Source organism: Bombus terrestris, chromosome 5, assembly GCF_910591885.1.
Source record: "Bombus terrestris chromosome 5, iyBomTerr1.2, whole genome shotgun sequence".
Classification (NCBI taxonomy): domain Eukaryota; kingdom Metazoa; phylum Arthropoda; class Insecta; order Hymenoptera; family Apidae; genus Bombus; species Bombus terrestris.
In genome coordinates, this window is record NC_063273.1 from 6,277,821 (window position 1) to 6,293,352 (window position 15,532).

Here is a 15,532-nt window from a genome sequence, read left to right on the forward strand (position 1 = left end):
TATATACATGTTTGATGTGAAATAAATCAATATTTGGATTTATTGATAATTTTTATTAAACGTTATTATACATTGCGTAAAAAAAAAATTACGCAGCCGGATCATCACCTTTAGTGGTACGTGTGTAAATTAGTTGTGCATGATGCTGTACAACTTGCTTAATAAGTCCTTTTTGTTGCAATTCAATCAGTGCTCTCCTAGCAAGTGATCCACGAATTTTTAACCTTTCACTAACAATGGAGGGTGTGATCAATTTGTATTGCGGCACTTCCTTGAGTAGTTTTTCATATGTGCCTTTGTCAAACAAAACCTGATTGTTTAACTTATCACGTACTTTTCCCTTAGACCACTTCTATAACAGACAAAATTAAGAAAAGATTTAGTTATCTATCTAGATTCATTCTTTTAAACATATTTCTTTATAAAATATTATCAGTCTCATTAAATCAGCTTTTTACTTCCACTGTTCGTCAAGATTATAAGTTTACATCATTCAACATATTTTACAAATTAATCCATGACTTAAAACGACTATCATACAAACCTTCTTCTTGGCTTTGCCACCAGATCCACCTTCCTTCTTCTTTTGTGTTTTTTGTGGCTGCTTTGAAGACCCCTTAGTATCCTTTTTCGGAGGCTAAAATACGAAACAAAATTAGGTCAAATGTTCAGCAAGATATAAGTATTAAGAAACGATGTTGGTTATTAATCAGGCTCATTAAATCAGCATTATACTATCACAAAAGCAATCAAGAATAAGTTTTCTCATCATAATGATTTATTAAAGCAATTATTAATTCTAAATATAGAATAAATAATGTACTTTATAATACTGTTTTTCCTTTCGATAATATTTCAAAGTGTCAACAAAACATAGGGTCAAGAGAAGAGGTTAGAACTGCCATGTTTATGAAATCGAAACAAGTTCACATTCTGTATAATGAACATAAATTAATTTTGATCCTCTGAAATTAATTAAACAATATTCTAAGTAAACAAAATCGTCTTAGAATGAGATATCTTATTTGCACTGTATACACCATGTGGATGAAATCGCTCAGAAAGGTTATCCGTATATTCATACATTATACATATAAAACTTTCCAATTAATTTTCAAAATAATAACACTGCACTACACAGAAATGGGATCTTTAAAACATAGATGAAATTATTTTACGTAAGTACTATTAAAGTAGAAATAAGATTTTTCTCATAAGTACTCACCATGATGGCGATCGATTCGGAAAGAAAAGGGAAATGAATATATTGCCATCTTGAATGCGTATCTCATTTAGTGCCCCCTACTTCACTACGTTAGTCAATGTTACTTTAAAAATATTTGAAAATTTAAAAAGTAACTGAATTATGGGTAGATAAATTAATCATTTTATTGAAATTAATTTTTTCATTGTAAAATTGTTAAGATAAATTCATAAGATATATCATATGTATTATAAGTGACATCGAATTTATGTCAAATCTATTCTGTATTTATTCAATGATTCTAACCACTACCATAGAGAATCAATAACTTCGCGTGTGGTATGAAAATGGTAAGAGTGTCAGATAATTCCCAAAACACGAGAAAGAAGTGAATGTCAGGTCTATTCTGTCCTTAGTCAATGCTGTCGCTGTCAGTCACTGTCGTCGTCACTGACCACGACCACGACCACTGAGGAGTGGCTATAACGTGTGAAGTATGGCGCCACGCCGTGTGTTTTTGAGTCCCGGTTTTTCATATCTTTGACCCGCTGACAAAATGTATTCGCGCTAAGAATACTTTTTGGTGTCATTTAACTAACAACGAACGTCCATTTGTATTTAGTTTTATACAAGAAGGTATTCTTTTCTTCTCTTAACGTTACCTTATGTGGGGTTAAGATACCTTTCACCGTTCGAAACTAAGCGTCAATCGTGTTTTTATTCTGTATGTGTTACGTTACATACATGTTACGTACATCTTTATTATGTTACTGTGTATGTTAACGTTAAATAAATACAATAGAACTCCATTTGTCTAAGTGAAATTTTAGTTAATGACTGATTAACTGAACTTTTGTTGGTTGAATTTATTTATTTGACTTTGCACATCAATTATATGAACGGAGAAGAGTAGTGGGTTTAATTGTTGAGTTGCTATTATTTGAACTATAATCGTATAAACTGTTTGCCTCCTGACAAGTTTTATACAGGTGAATGGAGTTTTATTATACTCGGATGGAACAGCTGAAATGTTGACAACGTGGCAATTCATCGTAAACAATATGTTTCATTTAGGAAGTTGATTTCTGACATCGTTAATATATGCGAGGAATAGATAAGCGAGAGTATCGTTAATCAGTTGTACGTTGGTCCGTGTATTGTCGACATATTTTTAATTTTATCATGTGAATATTTTTGTTGAAGTGCAAGATTTGATTGTATTTCGGTTTATAGAACATAAAATTATTAACTTTCTTTGTATATTATGATAGTTTTCGACGCCTAGAATTAAAAGATGTTAGTTTTAATTTCAGGAATCTAGCGGTCCCAAAGTTACGTGTATGTAAAGTTGAGCATTTTATCATATTTTAAGTACAAGTTACTTTGACGCCATATTTACTTCTATCCATGATCCGTCCAATCATTGGAGTCGCTGGCTGTATACAAATGCACGTGGGGGACAGTCATTTTGCGGCGGGATTTTGAATCGTGAGTCTTGAATTAGATTTCGATTACACTAATAATACAATAATAATATTCGGCGAAGTTCAGTTTATCGTTCATCTGTGCGGGCTAATCAAATAATGGATAAAATGGTGACATACTAACCTGCAAAATATGCTAAAAATGTTTGGTTTTATATATACATAAATATTGTACTACTGGATTTCTAAAGTTAAGATCTACATTTTTGAATTCTATGTGCGGAAAACTATCAGATGTCAAAAAGAAAATCAATAATTTTATGTTACCCAAAACCAAAGTTAAGCTTAAGATTTTTTGTTTAAATGTTTCTGTTAAGATATAAATATAATTAATTAGGAAAAGGTTCATTTGAAAAGACATTTTTTCGAAAAGTATAATACAAAAGTTCATTTTATTAAAAAATAATTTTTTTTATTTTTAGGATAAGCTTCATTACTGCAAACAAGCTTGTACCAGAGAAAATGCTTCCACTTTCGCACAAAGATTCAAAGAATCTTGGCAGCAGGATAAAGGAGAAGCTGCTGGGATGGAAACGTTTAATATTCTCTGATAAAAATACCAGGAATTTATTTTTATTTCTTTTATTGAATTTATCCTTTGCCTGTGTTGAATTAATGTATGGAATATGGACAAACAGTTTGGGTTTAATATCAGACAGTTTCCACATGTTCTTTGATTGTACTGGTTTATTATTTGGCTTGGCTGCATCAGTTATTACAAAGTGGAGAGCAAACGAACGATACTCCTATGGCTATGTTAGAGCAGAAGTTCTGGGAGGATTTGTTAATGCACTGCTTCTGTTCTTTATTGCTCTCTTCATTATGTCAGAAGCTGTGGAAAGAGCCATTGAGCCTCCAGAGATAAAACACGAAAGACTTCTGGTTGTGTCCATTATGGGATTAATAGTTAATTTAGTAGGAATGTATGTATTCCGTCATGGTCATGGACATAGCCATGGAATGGGACATAGTCACTCTCATTCTCATGGAAGTCAGGCACATTCTCACTTGAATCATAGCCACAGTCACGATCATCATGATATTGAAATCGATCCATCGTTCAGTGGTACAAACTCTCAAATTATGAAAGGAGTTTTTTTGCATATCTTAGCAGATACTCTTGGATCTGTGGGTGTAATTATATCAGCAGTGCTGATGCGCTTGTTTGGCTGGTTTATAGCTGATCCAATTTGTTCCATGCTGATCTCAGTATTGATAGTTTTAAGTGTGCTTTCCCTGATGAAAGATTCGTGGGAAATACTGATGCAAAGGCAACCAGCTGCATTGGACCACATTTTACCACAGTGTTATAACAAGGTGACTCAATTAGCTGGGGTATATAGTGTGCAAGATCCACATTTCTGGACACTGTGCTCAGATGTGTATGTTGGGTGCTTGAAATTGGAAGTTGCCAGAACAGTAGAGCCTAAATACGTTGTAGCACACACACAAATGATTTTCCAAGCAGCTGGAGTAAGGCATCTAACTATTCAGTTAGATTATGCACCTATGTGATCTATGAAAAGCATGCATGTCATAAAGTGTTCTTACAAGTGCTCCAAGACTGTATCTATTTGTGGAGTTTGTCAAAAGCAAGCAAGAAACATTGCACTCATGCAAAATATTCTTGCCATTTTAAAATTATGCAGATATCTTGTTTTAAGCAACAGTGAATATCATCTTGGATTACAGATTATTTAAAAAATTTGTTAAAGTCAAAAGAAAAGAAAAAGAAAGAATAATAAAAATTCGCCACTCAGGATATCGATATTACTCTTAAGGATACCCCAATTTTATAAAATTAGCGCATTCGATTACTTGCATCCATCACGAACGAAAATCATTGATTTCATTTCTTTATAATTCTGTTGTAAATATAGATATTCGTTCATCCATAAATGCTAACGATATATACTTTTCCATCAAGTTGCAACTTATCTTTGTTTACAAGAACTTTAACTCTGTACTATCTATCGATCAAAAATAGCACGTCATGTTTTGTATTATCTACCGAAGTTTTTATATTAGAATGCATTTAAATGCATTTTGGAAGATCAAAGCTGCATTAAATTACATCTTTTTACCTTTGCAGGGCTAATTTAAGCCGTACCTATAAAAATGTTTCTACTTCGTCTTTGCATTGATTTATATACAATTACTATTCACGGTAAAGTTTAAACATCATGGTCAATTGTGCGCAAAATGAAGGACAAAAAAGAGATCATATTCGCACATAATTACGGTGGCCATAACAATATACAGACAGCTACAGACAGCTAGTCACTACTATACAGAAAGTGTGAAATATATCTTATATAGATATAACATTACAAAATGTAATATAAATCGATATTCTTACGTTTAAACGAAGTTGTGTTTTCCTTATAATTTGTCATATTTTCGACATATTATCCGCGTTAAGTAGATTCATCCCATTCGTGTTAAATATTTACGAATGGTTAACGCGCATAGTCAGTACATTTATATTGATGAAACATCATTTCTATAAATATCCGATAGACAAATTGCGAATAATATCAAAATACCTATAGCAATAGGAAGTTTCTTAAACGTTGAAAATGAAATTTTCTTCGTACATTTCATTTAATCGCATATAATTGAAACGAAATGAAGCATCTTCATTTAGAAAGTCTCATGTACCAACCATATTTCGCATTCACGAAAAGCGTTACCCATTTATTTTCATTAATGTTGTAATACATCTTTGGAAAAGTGATTATCAAATTAGAATTAACGACAGATTTGTAAGCATAAATTTTAAACATGACCAGAATATTCCATTGTAGTCAAGGTATATTATTTGTATACTTGAGATTGTGATGATGTAAGCCAAAATATAGATATTGATAAAATGGAATGGAACCTCATAGAAATTAATAAGAATAATTAGTATGAACGTAGAGAGGAATTTTTCTATCGAGTTTCTGTATCATCTTAATGTATACTGAAACGAACGCATTATTTGCAGCGCTATTCGATGAAATTACCACGGCGAACTATGTAATTTCTGAAATGAAAGCCAACGTTGTTACGTTTTATTAATATAATTGTATAAACGAAAAATTTAGAAGAGAATATCTTCGACATGGGCAAAGTGTAAATAATAAAGAAAAATACTTATAATAATCTCTGATCTGTTTCGTTTACGGTCCTTTTACTAGTACAACCTTTTTGTAGAGAACGTTTTAATTTAACATAATTGCAGTCGTTAGACCCATAATACCCATCAACAAGAGACTTCTATATAGGGAATAACATTTCTAAGAAATTTTCAAACACATATTACATTTATTTGAAGGATATGTATACACATATAAATACATAAATATTTATAATAAAATCGCTGAAGCTGATTCCACACGATAAAACGATCTTGAATGCATTGGACAACGTGCGCGCGTATGGTGTCAGCTTCAGTCTGCCGCCGTTTGAATTAGCTTATTCCTTAAAACGGTCTCGCAAAATTTAACAGATCGTACCTTCGATAAGGATGCTTTCGTGTCTCGTGCGGTGTTTTATGTACATAGCAAACTATCAAAAATGAAAAACTGTATGGAACTGTCGTCCCTGCGAGGCTATACCTGGCTATCTAAAATGGGCGATAAAAGGGAATCAAAAACTTCGGTTTCCTCGCTAACGGTACGAAAAATCGAGCGAACACCGTGGAACTGCTTTTCATGTAAAGCTGAACTGAATCCGATCGAACTTACTCGTTGATCTGTTTCACGTTAAACTCGGTTTTTTTTCTCTTGCTTTTTATTATTATTGTTATTATTATTTCGTCGAAGGTATATGGCAGTATCGTGTTCTTGTTTCTGCTCGGTATTGGCAAAGAGATGGCAGAAAATCACACCTTGCGTTCTAGTTCGGCGATCGGTGGATAAAAATCGTCGTATCGCGCTTATCCTAAAAAATAACGAACTCGTGATATAATACCGATAATCGCGAATTAAACTCTACGTTATGATTTGGCAGTTGTGTGTTTTTACTCGCAGAGATATATATTTTTTTGTTGTATTCTTTCTTGTTCTTCGTTTCCTTATTTTTATACAATATAATAGCCATCGTTTTCTATTTAGCGTGTAATCGCATAATTCGAAATCCGTGGACGCCTCTTTCTCACTGGATACGTATTTTCTTTCTACCCGCTACTATAGAATATAATTTATAAAATTTCTTCAAGTCTCCAACAACGCGCCATCCGGTAAAGCCATTTCACACTTGGATCGTCGATTGCAATTCAATCGATCGTAACATTTAATAATCGTGATCAGAATATACTAATAATCGTAGGAATAATAATAGTAATCGTAATAATGGCAATAATAATAATAATATATTACTCTGAATCATATTTTACAGTCCATCTAACAACAACGAACGTATCTAGTTGCAACAGCCTCTTTTTTATATCTTTTTTTATTATTTGTTTTTAAATATTCTCTCGATAGTACGTATCCGTGTGTGTATACGTGTTGGTCTCGCGATAAATTTTTATCTCGTTTCGTTTTTCCACCCTTTTCCATTTCCTTACTCTCTCTTTCTCTCTCTCTCTCTCTCTCCCTCCCTCAAAAGAATACACTCTATCTCTTTTAAAACAAAGATCCTATCTCTACGATCTCGACATTTTTCTGCGTTTAACGGAGTATCTAGAATAACATTCGAGCGAACAATGCTATGATCTATGATCTATACCGTTAGGAAAGTGATGATGCGCAGAAAAGGAAATCACAGTAAGACGAAAATCCACAAAGTGTCGGCTTCATTTCATTCTTCCCTCGCTCTCCATTTATTTCCTCCGTTGTATGAGTAGTCTTTTTACTCTACATGCCTCTTATGGGTAACATCGTCGATCTCGTATCTTCCTAAAACTACGCGCTTATATTCTCATCCTAGACATCCTCTTAGCCTCTCAATTTTTTCGATATCCGTTTCACCGGATCGCTCATGGATACTCAAGAATCACGCGCAATCAATATCTCTCGTTTCTACTTCGTACGTTTCCATTTTCTATACTTCGTTCATCTACAATCAAATTCCAATCGTTATTTTTCTATGGCCACGATCTTCCGTGGCCAGACAATTAAGAAGCTTCCGTATCGTTGATAACCAAGGGTGTTCCGACAATTCTTCACTTTTTCTTGCTCTTGCTGCTCTTCTGCACCTTCGTGATCTTCAATCTACAGTTTGATCCACCGGTGTACACGACTTCCGCCCTTCCTCCTTCTTCTATCGCGGCAACCAAGGCCTTCACGGACTTTACGTGCACGTCTTTGGCGCTGATCTCCAACGAAGTTCCTGGGAACCGATCTCTTACGCATTTCCCGATACTGGAAGCCTGGGTCTCGGTCAAATCCACTCCGTCCAGGCACAGCCAAGTCAAGTATTGAAGATGAGTCAGGATCGTCTGCACGAACACGTGCTCCATCTGCACCTTCTTCGCGCTGTCGGTCACGATCAATCCATTCGCCTTTAGGAAGCTCAGGTTGCACAGTTTCAGGTATTTCGCGATCTGTCTCATCGTCTTCTCGCTGTCCTCCAAGGTAACTCGCCAGAAATTGATCCTCAAGGACTGTAGGTTTCTAAAGTGAGAGGAGAGGCAGGCGAAGAATTGCTGCAGGATCTTGTCGTCGATGAAGAGCAGAGATCCGCTGCTGCCTCCTATAGTGGATTTGTCCAACGAGAGGTCTAGCTCGCTGAGAGCGGTGAAGCCTGCGAGGAATGGCAATAGAAGAGGCCCTCGTAGCGCCAGACGATCGTTCACTGTCACCTGGAATCAGAAATAATGCTGTGCACCGTTTTGTTCACGACAATTCTCGTTCCTCTCTTCTTCGGTTACAAGAGAAGACCGGGGCTGTCGAATAACGAAGATGAATGGGAATTTCGAGGGTCGTTGCACGAATTCTGATCAGTCGGTGATTCTCATCGTAGGGTGAAAAAAGGAAAGACAAATTTGGAGGAGCCGCCTCGAGGAAACGTTGTCTTCCGCGTGTCTACTTTTCCAAGATTTACGTAACGAATCGAAGAACGCAACATCGATCGTCGTAGTTGGCTTTACGACGTAACAGAATAGCCGAGACCAGTTCCCGGAGCAGGACGAATAATGTACCGCGGTTGGGACGACCGCTGGCCAAACCACAAACGAATCATCGTCGGCCTCGAATTACGAATTGGCTGGTTCCACTGGACACGAGCGTCTCGAATGTGACGTTTCGCGTCGAATCCTCTGGCAACTCGATACGTCGGTTAGAATTCTCAGTTGAACGTAACGCGTCGTTACCCTCTTGTTCTGGTACACGCGATACGAGTATTAACACCGGAGTCCCTCCAAGCACTTTGAGAATAACCGAGAGCAACGGCAGTTGCTTTCAGGTCATCTTTACAATGAGATATCGTAGTCTGCATTTCGATACGGTCCAATTAACCTCTCTATTTATGGCACAAAGAGAGAGAAGCCACTCGAAAGAGAAGATTCCTCGAGAAGAGAGAACCATCTCTCATTTCGAACGTCTAACCATCGGGGAACCAGTTTCGTCGACTCGTTAAAAGACGGCCGATGATCTAATTCGTAGTTGCGAAACTCGCGGAGAAGTCAGAAGTCCGAGCTGGATCCTTTTCATTACCCTGCGGGATGGTGGCCTGGAAAAGAGGATTACTTACTTGAAAACCGGCCAGCCTGAGGAATACAATCGCGGGGCAGGCAGGAGGCGGCGCGGCTCTCAGGAGTTCGGCCCCGGCGTCGTCTCGACGTCCTAATCTCGCCAAAGGACCCTCGTGGACAGCCAGATGTAGTCGGGCGTTGCAAAGACTTAGCTCGCGGACGCTCGTATATCTGAGCAGCTCAGAAAAAACTGCTAGGCTGTCGGATTCCTGCAACATCGATCGTATCTCTCATTTTTTCCATATCCTTCGATTCGACAGTTTAAACAAAAAATTGAATTTCTATTTGGATGTTCTATTCAGATTGTTCAATCCGAAGAATCGAGGCTAAAGCCAGAGTCGAAACTAGGCTTTGCTACGATTACAATCTATCTTTGCCGAATCGCATCTATAATTCCAAACGACGTATGTGACACGACATCGTAAGACAAAGGGGTAATATCAATGGAATGTGGGAAATTCGCTCGCGATTCCCCCCAAGACTCTTTGATCCACTGATAGACAGCGGTTTCCATTATTAACGTAGGCTGCTGAACAACGTTAAACGAGAAAGTGGTTTGTCTAAGAGCGTCGCGACGCCGAAATCGCTTGCGGTATTACGTAACCTCGGCAATGAGAACAAAGCGACGTGTGCAGACACGATGGCTTCCGAGATTACAGGATCGCACGGGTTCGTTGCGCGGTGCAAGATGAAGCTCCGACGATAATACGAAAGTTAACAAGCTACGACTAATCTTCAAATCGGGTTTGCGATCGCGTCGCGTTGCTCTTCGCCGTGTTACCACTCGTTTGCTTCGAATAGCACGTACAATACGATCAACGAAAGATTCCAACGCGAAACACGAGAAAGCCTAGGGGCACCAGTGAAACGCGGAAGTGTAAAATCTCCAGTGTAACGATCTTCGTCGAGGACGTACGCGTGGGAAGTGCATCCGGCTTTTCGAGATTCATATCGGAACGCGCCGTCTGGAAATAGCGTGACCCAATTAGACGACACAGTTTCGAAGAGAGACGTCGTTAAGCTGTGCGAAACGACGTGCTGCTTCGGATTGATTTCGAAGTCGAACCTCTTCGATTCGAACGGCTACGTTCTACTTTGCCACGGTTGTTCTCAATGTCGCGATAGAGAACTGCGCGTGGAACGGAGCGTGTACCCTATATTCTGGCGCGCGATGATCCCTCGGGGAATCTCGCGTGGCTTGTGAAAAGCCAGGACGAAAGCAACGAACAGCGTGCCAGCTTTGAGGGGAAATTACGTTTCGAATGGAGAGGAATCGTACAGCGATTGAAAGAACCAATATTTTATGGGAGATTTCGGGTCGAGAGTGGAGTTTGTTCGTTGTTTGGACGCGGTTCAATGGTGCTGAACGAATCGATACAGAAGAATATTTCATGAGGGTTAGTATGCCGCCTGAAATACGTACTCGCAGACGAGCCACGGTTTAAAAATGTTTACTCGATAATCGGCGCAACAAGTGTCGCTCGGTATTTTAATCGACCGCTTCTATTTCATCGGCCTTGCACCGAAATTAATCCGTCTACGGTGGTAAAAAAATTGTGTCGTTACCCTTTACCACGAAACGTATTAGCGGGAACGCTGGGTGCTTGCCGTCTCTTCGTTTTCTTGCGAAACGTTTTTGTAGTCTTGTGGTCGCTTTATTTGGTCGAATTACTCGATCGTTTTATTTCGTTCGAGGTTTCGCCGGGTTTAAGGCTGTTAAAATACACAAGAAACGCGAATTCGTACGTCTTTTGGAATTCTTTCGTCTCGCGCTCGATTCCAGAGGCATTCGGCTCTTGTTCCGCGCGAAATAATTTCACCGACAGATCGCGTGATTTACGAAGGTAGTTTTCGTGAGGAACGCTCGCTCGGCTTGAATAATGCTGGGAAAATTGGCCAAAATTACGACCAGCGCAGGCCAACTGCCGAGAGAACGCGATTACACCTTGCTTCTCGGCCAATATAACGAACCTCCGCTATTTGTCGACACGCCGGAGAATTTTCTTCGTTAAGTACTTGCTAACGAAACAGGAATCCCTCAAGAACCAGTGGAAGCGATTAAACCGACTAAATTCTACGAATTTCCAACGTTTAAACTTCTAAAAGACTCTTGCTCGGAATACATGGAAAACAAACGATTACCGTCCAGAGATCAAAGTACAAAAGGCTTCCGGTCCACGAATTTAAAAACCGTCGAAATACCTTGAAAGTCACGAATACCTAAGTCGTGACAAAGTCACGAAGTAACCTTTTTCGCGTAGCGGAGAACGTTTCGTACTTGGCATTATTAATGATCGACGGCTGCTGTGCGCGCTTTCGACGAGAAAGTAGTTGCCAACTACCGAACACGGCTCGCGATCTCGTTCCGTCGGTGCAACTTTTGTCACGGACGTCATCGTGAAAATCACAACGAAAACGTTCGAGCCCGAGGGACGCGTTCATCGTGGAGAACGATGGTCGACGAGGTCGTGTTCGAAAATTGTTTTTCGTCCGCGGCATCGTTGATACCGTGCCATACATAAAACGCCGACGGTCCGGTCGAGTTCGATGAAAAATACCAGAGTGGCCGCATAAATTCAATGAATCGGCTGCCGTGGCACGATTCTTTTTAAATGGAAATCATCCCGGATCGTGACAGGCCGAACAATAATGTCGCGGCCGCGGTAGCGGCGCACAGGGACGACAGATGAGAATAGAGAGGAACGCTGGAGAGTGAAAGAGAGAGGACTTGAACGAGCTGCATTGTTTATAATCACCCTCGTGCGTTAAATTAAATCTGGCCGGGTTCGTTCCGCTTCATTGTTTCTGCGCGTGATATCATCCATCCACCGGTAGGATTTTACGGTTGTACAATTTATCCTGGATATTCTGCGAATTACGCGCTTCCCGAGATTCCCGCCCACATTTCATCCACGATCACCCCCGTTGCTGCACGTTGCTGCACAGTTTACCCTCGTTACCAATGCGATTAAATGGCAGCGTTGCGCTATCGGCCCGCCGATAAACCCATTCGAAAACTGAGGACAGGGACGAGAAATCTAGAACGTTGGTTTTTATCGGCTGCAATTTCAAGACAAACTCGAGCTTGCACGCTTTTATCTCTTTTGACAGCGATCGCGATACCGCGAGCGACGTTTGTCGAATATGAATATCGATTTGTACTCGATGTCGTAAAGTAAACCGCGGTCGGAGAAAGATAAGCCGCGAGGGTTGTTACGATTGATCTCCGGCCATGTTTTTCTCAGACGAGCTGTTCCCGTTACCGGGCAAATTCTCACGTTGTTTTGAATAAACGTTTCACAGGATCGCTTTGCATAATGGAACGAAGAGGAGCGAGATACGTCAGACGCGGCGGCATTTCCATGGAGATTTTCAACGAGCCCCATAGACGCTGGTCAGGATCGTGGAAAAGAATGTTCGAGCGGAGGGAGTCGCGTTAGAATGGGATGCCGCGTAATTTATCGCGGGCAATATTACCGGCGACGTTGAGCGGTCTGGAAAACCTCGGGGCCCCTGCGCACTCGTATTTTATGGCGTCTGAGAATCCCATATTTCCACTATACTCTTTATCTAGGTGAATTTAAACGAATTGTTTCTGAATCGAGTTGTTACACGAGTCGAATGCAACGAGTATCAGAAATTTCACGATGCAGTGATTCGATCAAAATGTAAGAACTGTAGAAGATGAATGACATGGAAATTAGAAAATCAACGACAATGTACTCGTCATTTTCTTCCCTTGTGATCTCCATTTATAGAGAAATTTCACGTTGCCTTACTTATGTATCTCTCTTTACTTTAGCAACTCCAACTTTGGAAACTTTGGAAAGTCGTAGAATGCGTGAAATATTCCGCAGTTGATTAACGTTTGACTAGCGTGACCGACGCTGCGTATAAGGAAAAGGTTATAAATCATCCAAGTTCGGACCCCGTCACAGGTGGATAATAAATAAGAAGATGTTTGTGCGAGCGTTTCCGAGTAATGGCCAGGTCGTTCCACTCGGCCGGCAATGATCGATTTGTCCACTTAATGCGCCATTTCTCCTGTATTCTATTTCCCGGGGAAATTGGTTACGGAACGATGTAGCTGCGTCGGATGATGCAGCGATGCCAGAGCTGGCGAGTTTTGCCGGCAGATTTAAGTAAATTGAATCACACGGACGAGCGAACGGCAGCATTTTTAATAATGGAGAATCCATTTGGCCGCGTCGCGAATATGTCTTGTTTGCCTGTCGAGTATTTTGCTTCGATATCGTTCGCTTTATTTCGCCAAAGGCGAAATCTCGCTCGTGTCTTCTTGCTTTTAAATAAATCACATTTTTCGTAATCGCATCGAGACGCTTCAAGCGTTTCCAACGTCCATACACCCCGGTATATGTTTGGACACTTCCAGAAATTGATTTCAATACATTTCGTCTTCGAGGCATCAAAGAACTTGAGCCGATCGCTCCGATTCGTTTATTCCACGCAATCATTAGTGGCCTTTTCGACGTGCAATTTGAATAAATTGGTCGCGAGGACGTTGCATTCGGAATAAAGAAGTAGCGGCTACGAACGTAAATCTCGCAGGGAAGAACGCGTTTCCTGCGGATAAACTCGTCTTATCGACGAGATGCATTTACCCTCGTTTTCTTCGTATCAATCCGGTTCTAGCCCAGTTTGGATCCGCAAATTTATCGTGAAATACGAATAGAAGCGAATGTGAAATCGTAAAGGCCGCAAGATGTCTCGAGAAAGGACAAAGAAGCAATGAGAAGTCGAACGAGTAATCCCGAATTTTATGGTAATTCCGCGGTACACTCTTTCAAATTCTTCTTCTCTTACGCTTCTTTTACGAGTTCCGTGTCATGTATGTGTGTGACACATATGTACGCGCATCGTATTTCATACAGTATAGTGGTATAGATGGTTTTTACGATTGGTCATATCGTCATTCGAAATTTTCTACTTTTTCTTCTTCCATTTGCTCGTTCGACCTTTCACGATAAGAAGAGGACAGAAATCTCGGCTTTTTTATTTTCCTTCTCGTTCTTCTTTTGGTTTTACTATTGCGGCTTCTGGTACGCCTGCGACAAATAGAATGGCGGATGGCATTTTATAGGAGAAGACGGAAGGCAACGAAGAAAAGGAACAAAGGAGCTCACGGTGGTTGAGTCTCGAATCGGTAGTAGAAACAGGCTTTAATGCTCAGTCAGTAGAAAAGGAGCGACCCCTACCAGACGTCGCGTCGATCGGATAATTCCTACAAAGGGGATTTTACGGCGTATAATTCTTTCAGTCCGTCTGACCGGATGGCCAAAGGCAGCTCGTGAATTTCATTCCCGACGCAACCTGCATAATGATAGGTTTCTAATTAAAGCGAAAAAGTTATTACGAGATTCAGTGAAACAACTCGGTGTTTCGTCAGTCCGCTGACAGCTGAGCTTTTCGTACAGCCAATATTATCATCTATCGTACGGCAAACATTCCGGTATCTTTGAGTCTGCGGTAAAAATGGAACGAATGTTTGTCGAATTCCTGTTCTATTTTAAACGTCGCGAATATTGGTGTCGCGTTCCAGCGAGCTTCTACTTAAACGTTGCTTTCAGCGAGAACAACGAGTTCGTGTTTGAGGTGAACGTGATAAAATAGGTCATTCTGTATTATTCATGAAGACGTTTCAGACGGCCGAGGTACTTGGAAACATTAACTGCTTGCTAATTAGGGGAACGCGCTGCGCCCACAACTATCGACGATGAGCTCGTAAGCCATTTCCATTTTCACGTACGCTCGCATTAGTTAACGAAGTTCCAACCGAGACTAAAGCAAACAGGATCCATTGTAAGTCGACGACGTGACGTTCTGCGACGCGAGGCAACGACAAAAAGATCAACGATATTTCGCGTCGATGCGACGGCTTAGCTCTCTCTCCTTTCTGAAGAAGATCGAACTTCTCTTTCCACGTTGACTCCTCCCATAGCAATTAGTATGCGGACTAAACAATACCCAAGCCATTTGTCCTTTATCTTCTCTACTTTCCTCGGTCGGCCGGTATCGCTGATAATTAATTACCCACTTTAGGATAATCCTCCGGTGCACCTGCTACGATTATCTCGCGGTCGTGTTCTCTTTCGCCTCTGCCGCTTTTCGGTTGTCTTGCCCCTTTCGCGAGCCACTACTCCT

The 15,532-nt window shown here is 40.1% G+C and overlaps 3 protein-coding genes across 10 annotated transcripts in view; 1 reads left to right on the plus strand and 2 right to left on the minus strand.

Moving 5' to 3' along the window:
- Positions 1-32: 32 nt before the first annotated feature.
- On the minus strand, positions 33-1,370 carry LOC100647377 (40S ribosomal protein S25). The gene is made up of 3 exons (XM_012308661.3): positions 1,226-1,370; positions 545-637; positions 33-352 (listed from the first exon to the last, which is right to left on the minus strand). Exons 1-3 carry the CDS (start codon positions 1,226-1,228, stop codon positions 89-91), a joined length of 360 nt encoding a protein of 119 aa, XP_012164051.1. The 5' UTR covers positions 1,229-1,370; the 3' UTR covers positions 33-88.
- An 87-nt stretch (positions 1,371-1,457) lies between these two features.
- Positions 1,458-5,835, plus strand: LOC100644128 (zinc transporter 7). Of its 5 annotated transcripts, XM_020863271.2 has the most exons (4): positions 1,458-1,554; positions 1,621-1,840; positions 2,518-2,692; positions 3,111-5,835. In XM_020863271.2, the coding sequence occupies exon 4, from the start codon at positions 3,151-3,153 to the stop codon at positions 4,201-4,203; it is 1,053 nt and encodes a 350-aa protein (XP_020718930.1). In that variant the 5' UTR covers positions 1,458-1,554; positions 1,621-1,840; positions 2,518-2,692; positions 3,111-3,150; the 3' UTR covers positions 4,204-5,835. The 5 variants fall into 5 exon arrangements, with proteins under 5 accessions (XP_020718930.1, XP_048261907.1, XP_012164048.1 ...); XM_048405950.1 differs by lacking the exon at positions 2,518-2,692; XM_012308656.3 differs by lacking the exons at positions 1,458-1,554; positions 1,621-1,840 and adding an exon at positions 1,907-2,193.
- A 142-nt stretch (positions 5,836-5,977) lies between these two features.
- Positions 5,978-15,532, minus strand: part of LOC100647259 — a 164,546-nt gene continuing 154,991 nt past the window's right edge. For all 4 annotated transcript variants that reach the window (XM_048405938.1, XM_048405939.1, XM_048405940.1 and 1 more), the window contains exons 11-12: positions 9,370-9,579; positions 5,978-8,479 (exon numbers count right to left, since the gene is read on the minus strand). In XM_048405938.1, the coding sequence (XP_048261895.1) occupies positions 7,841-8,479; positions 9,370-9,579 (849 nt within the window). In that variant the 3' untranslated portion in view covers positions 5,978-7,840. The remainder of the gene's footprint in view (positions 8,480-9,369; positions 9,580-15,532) is intronic.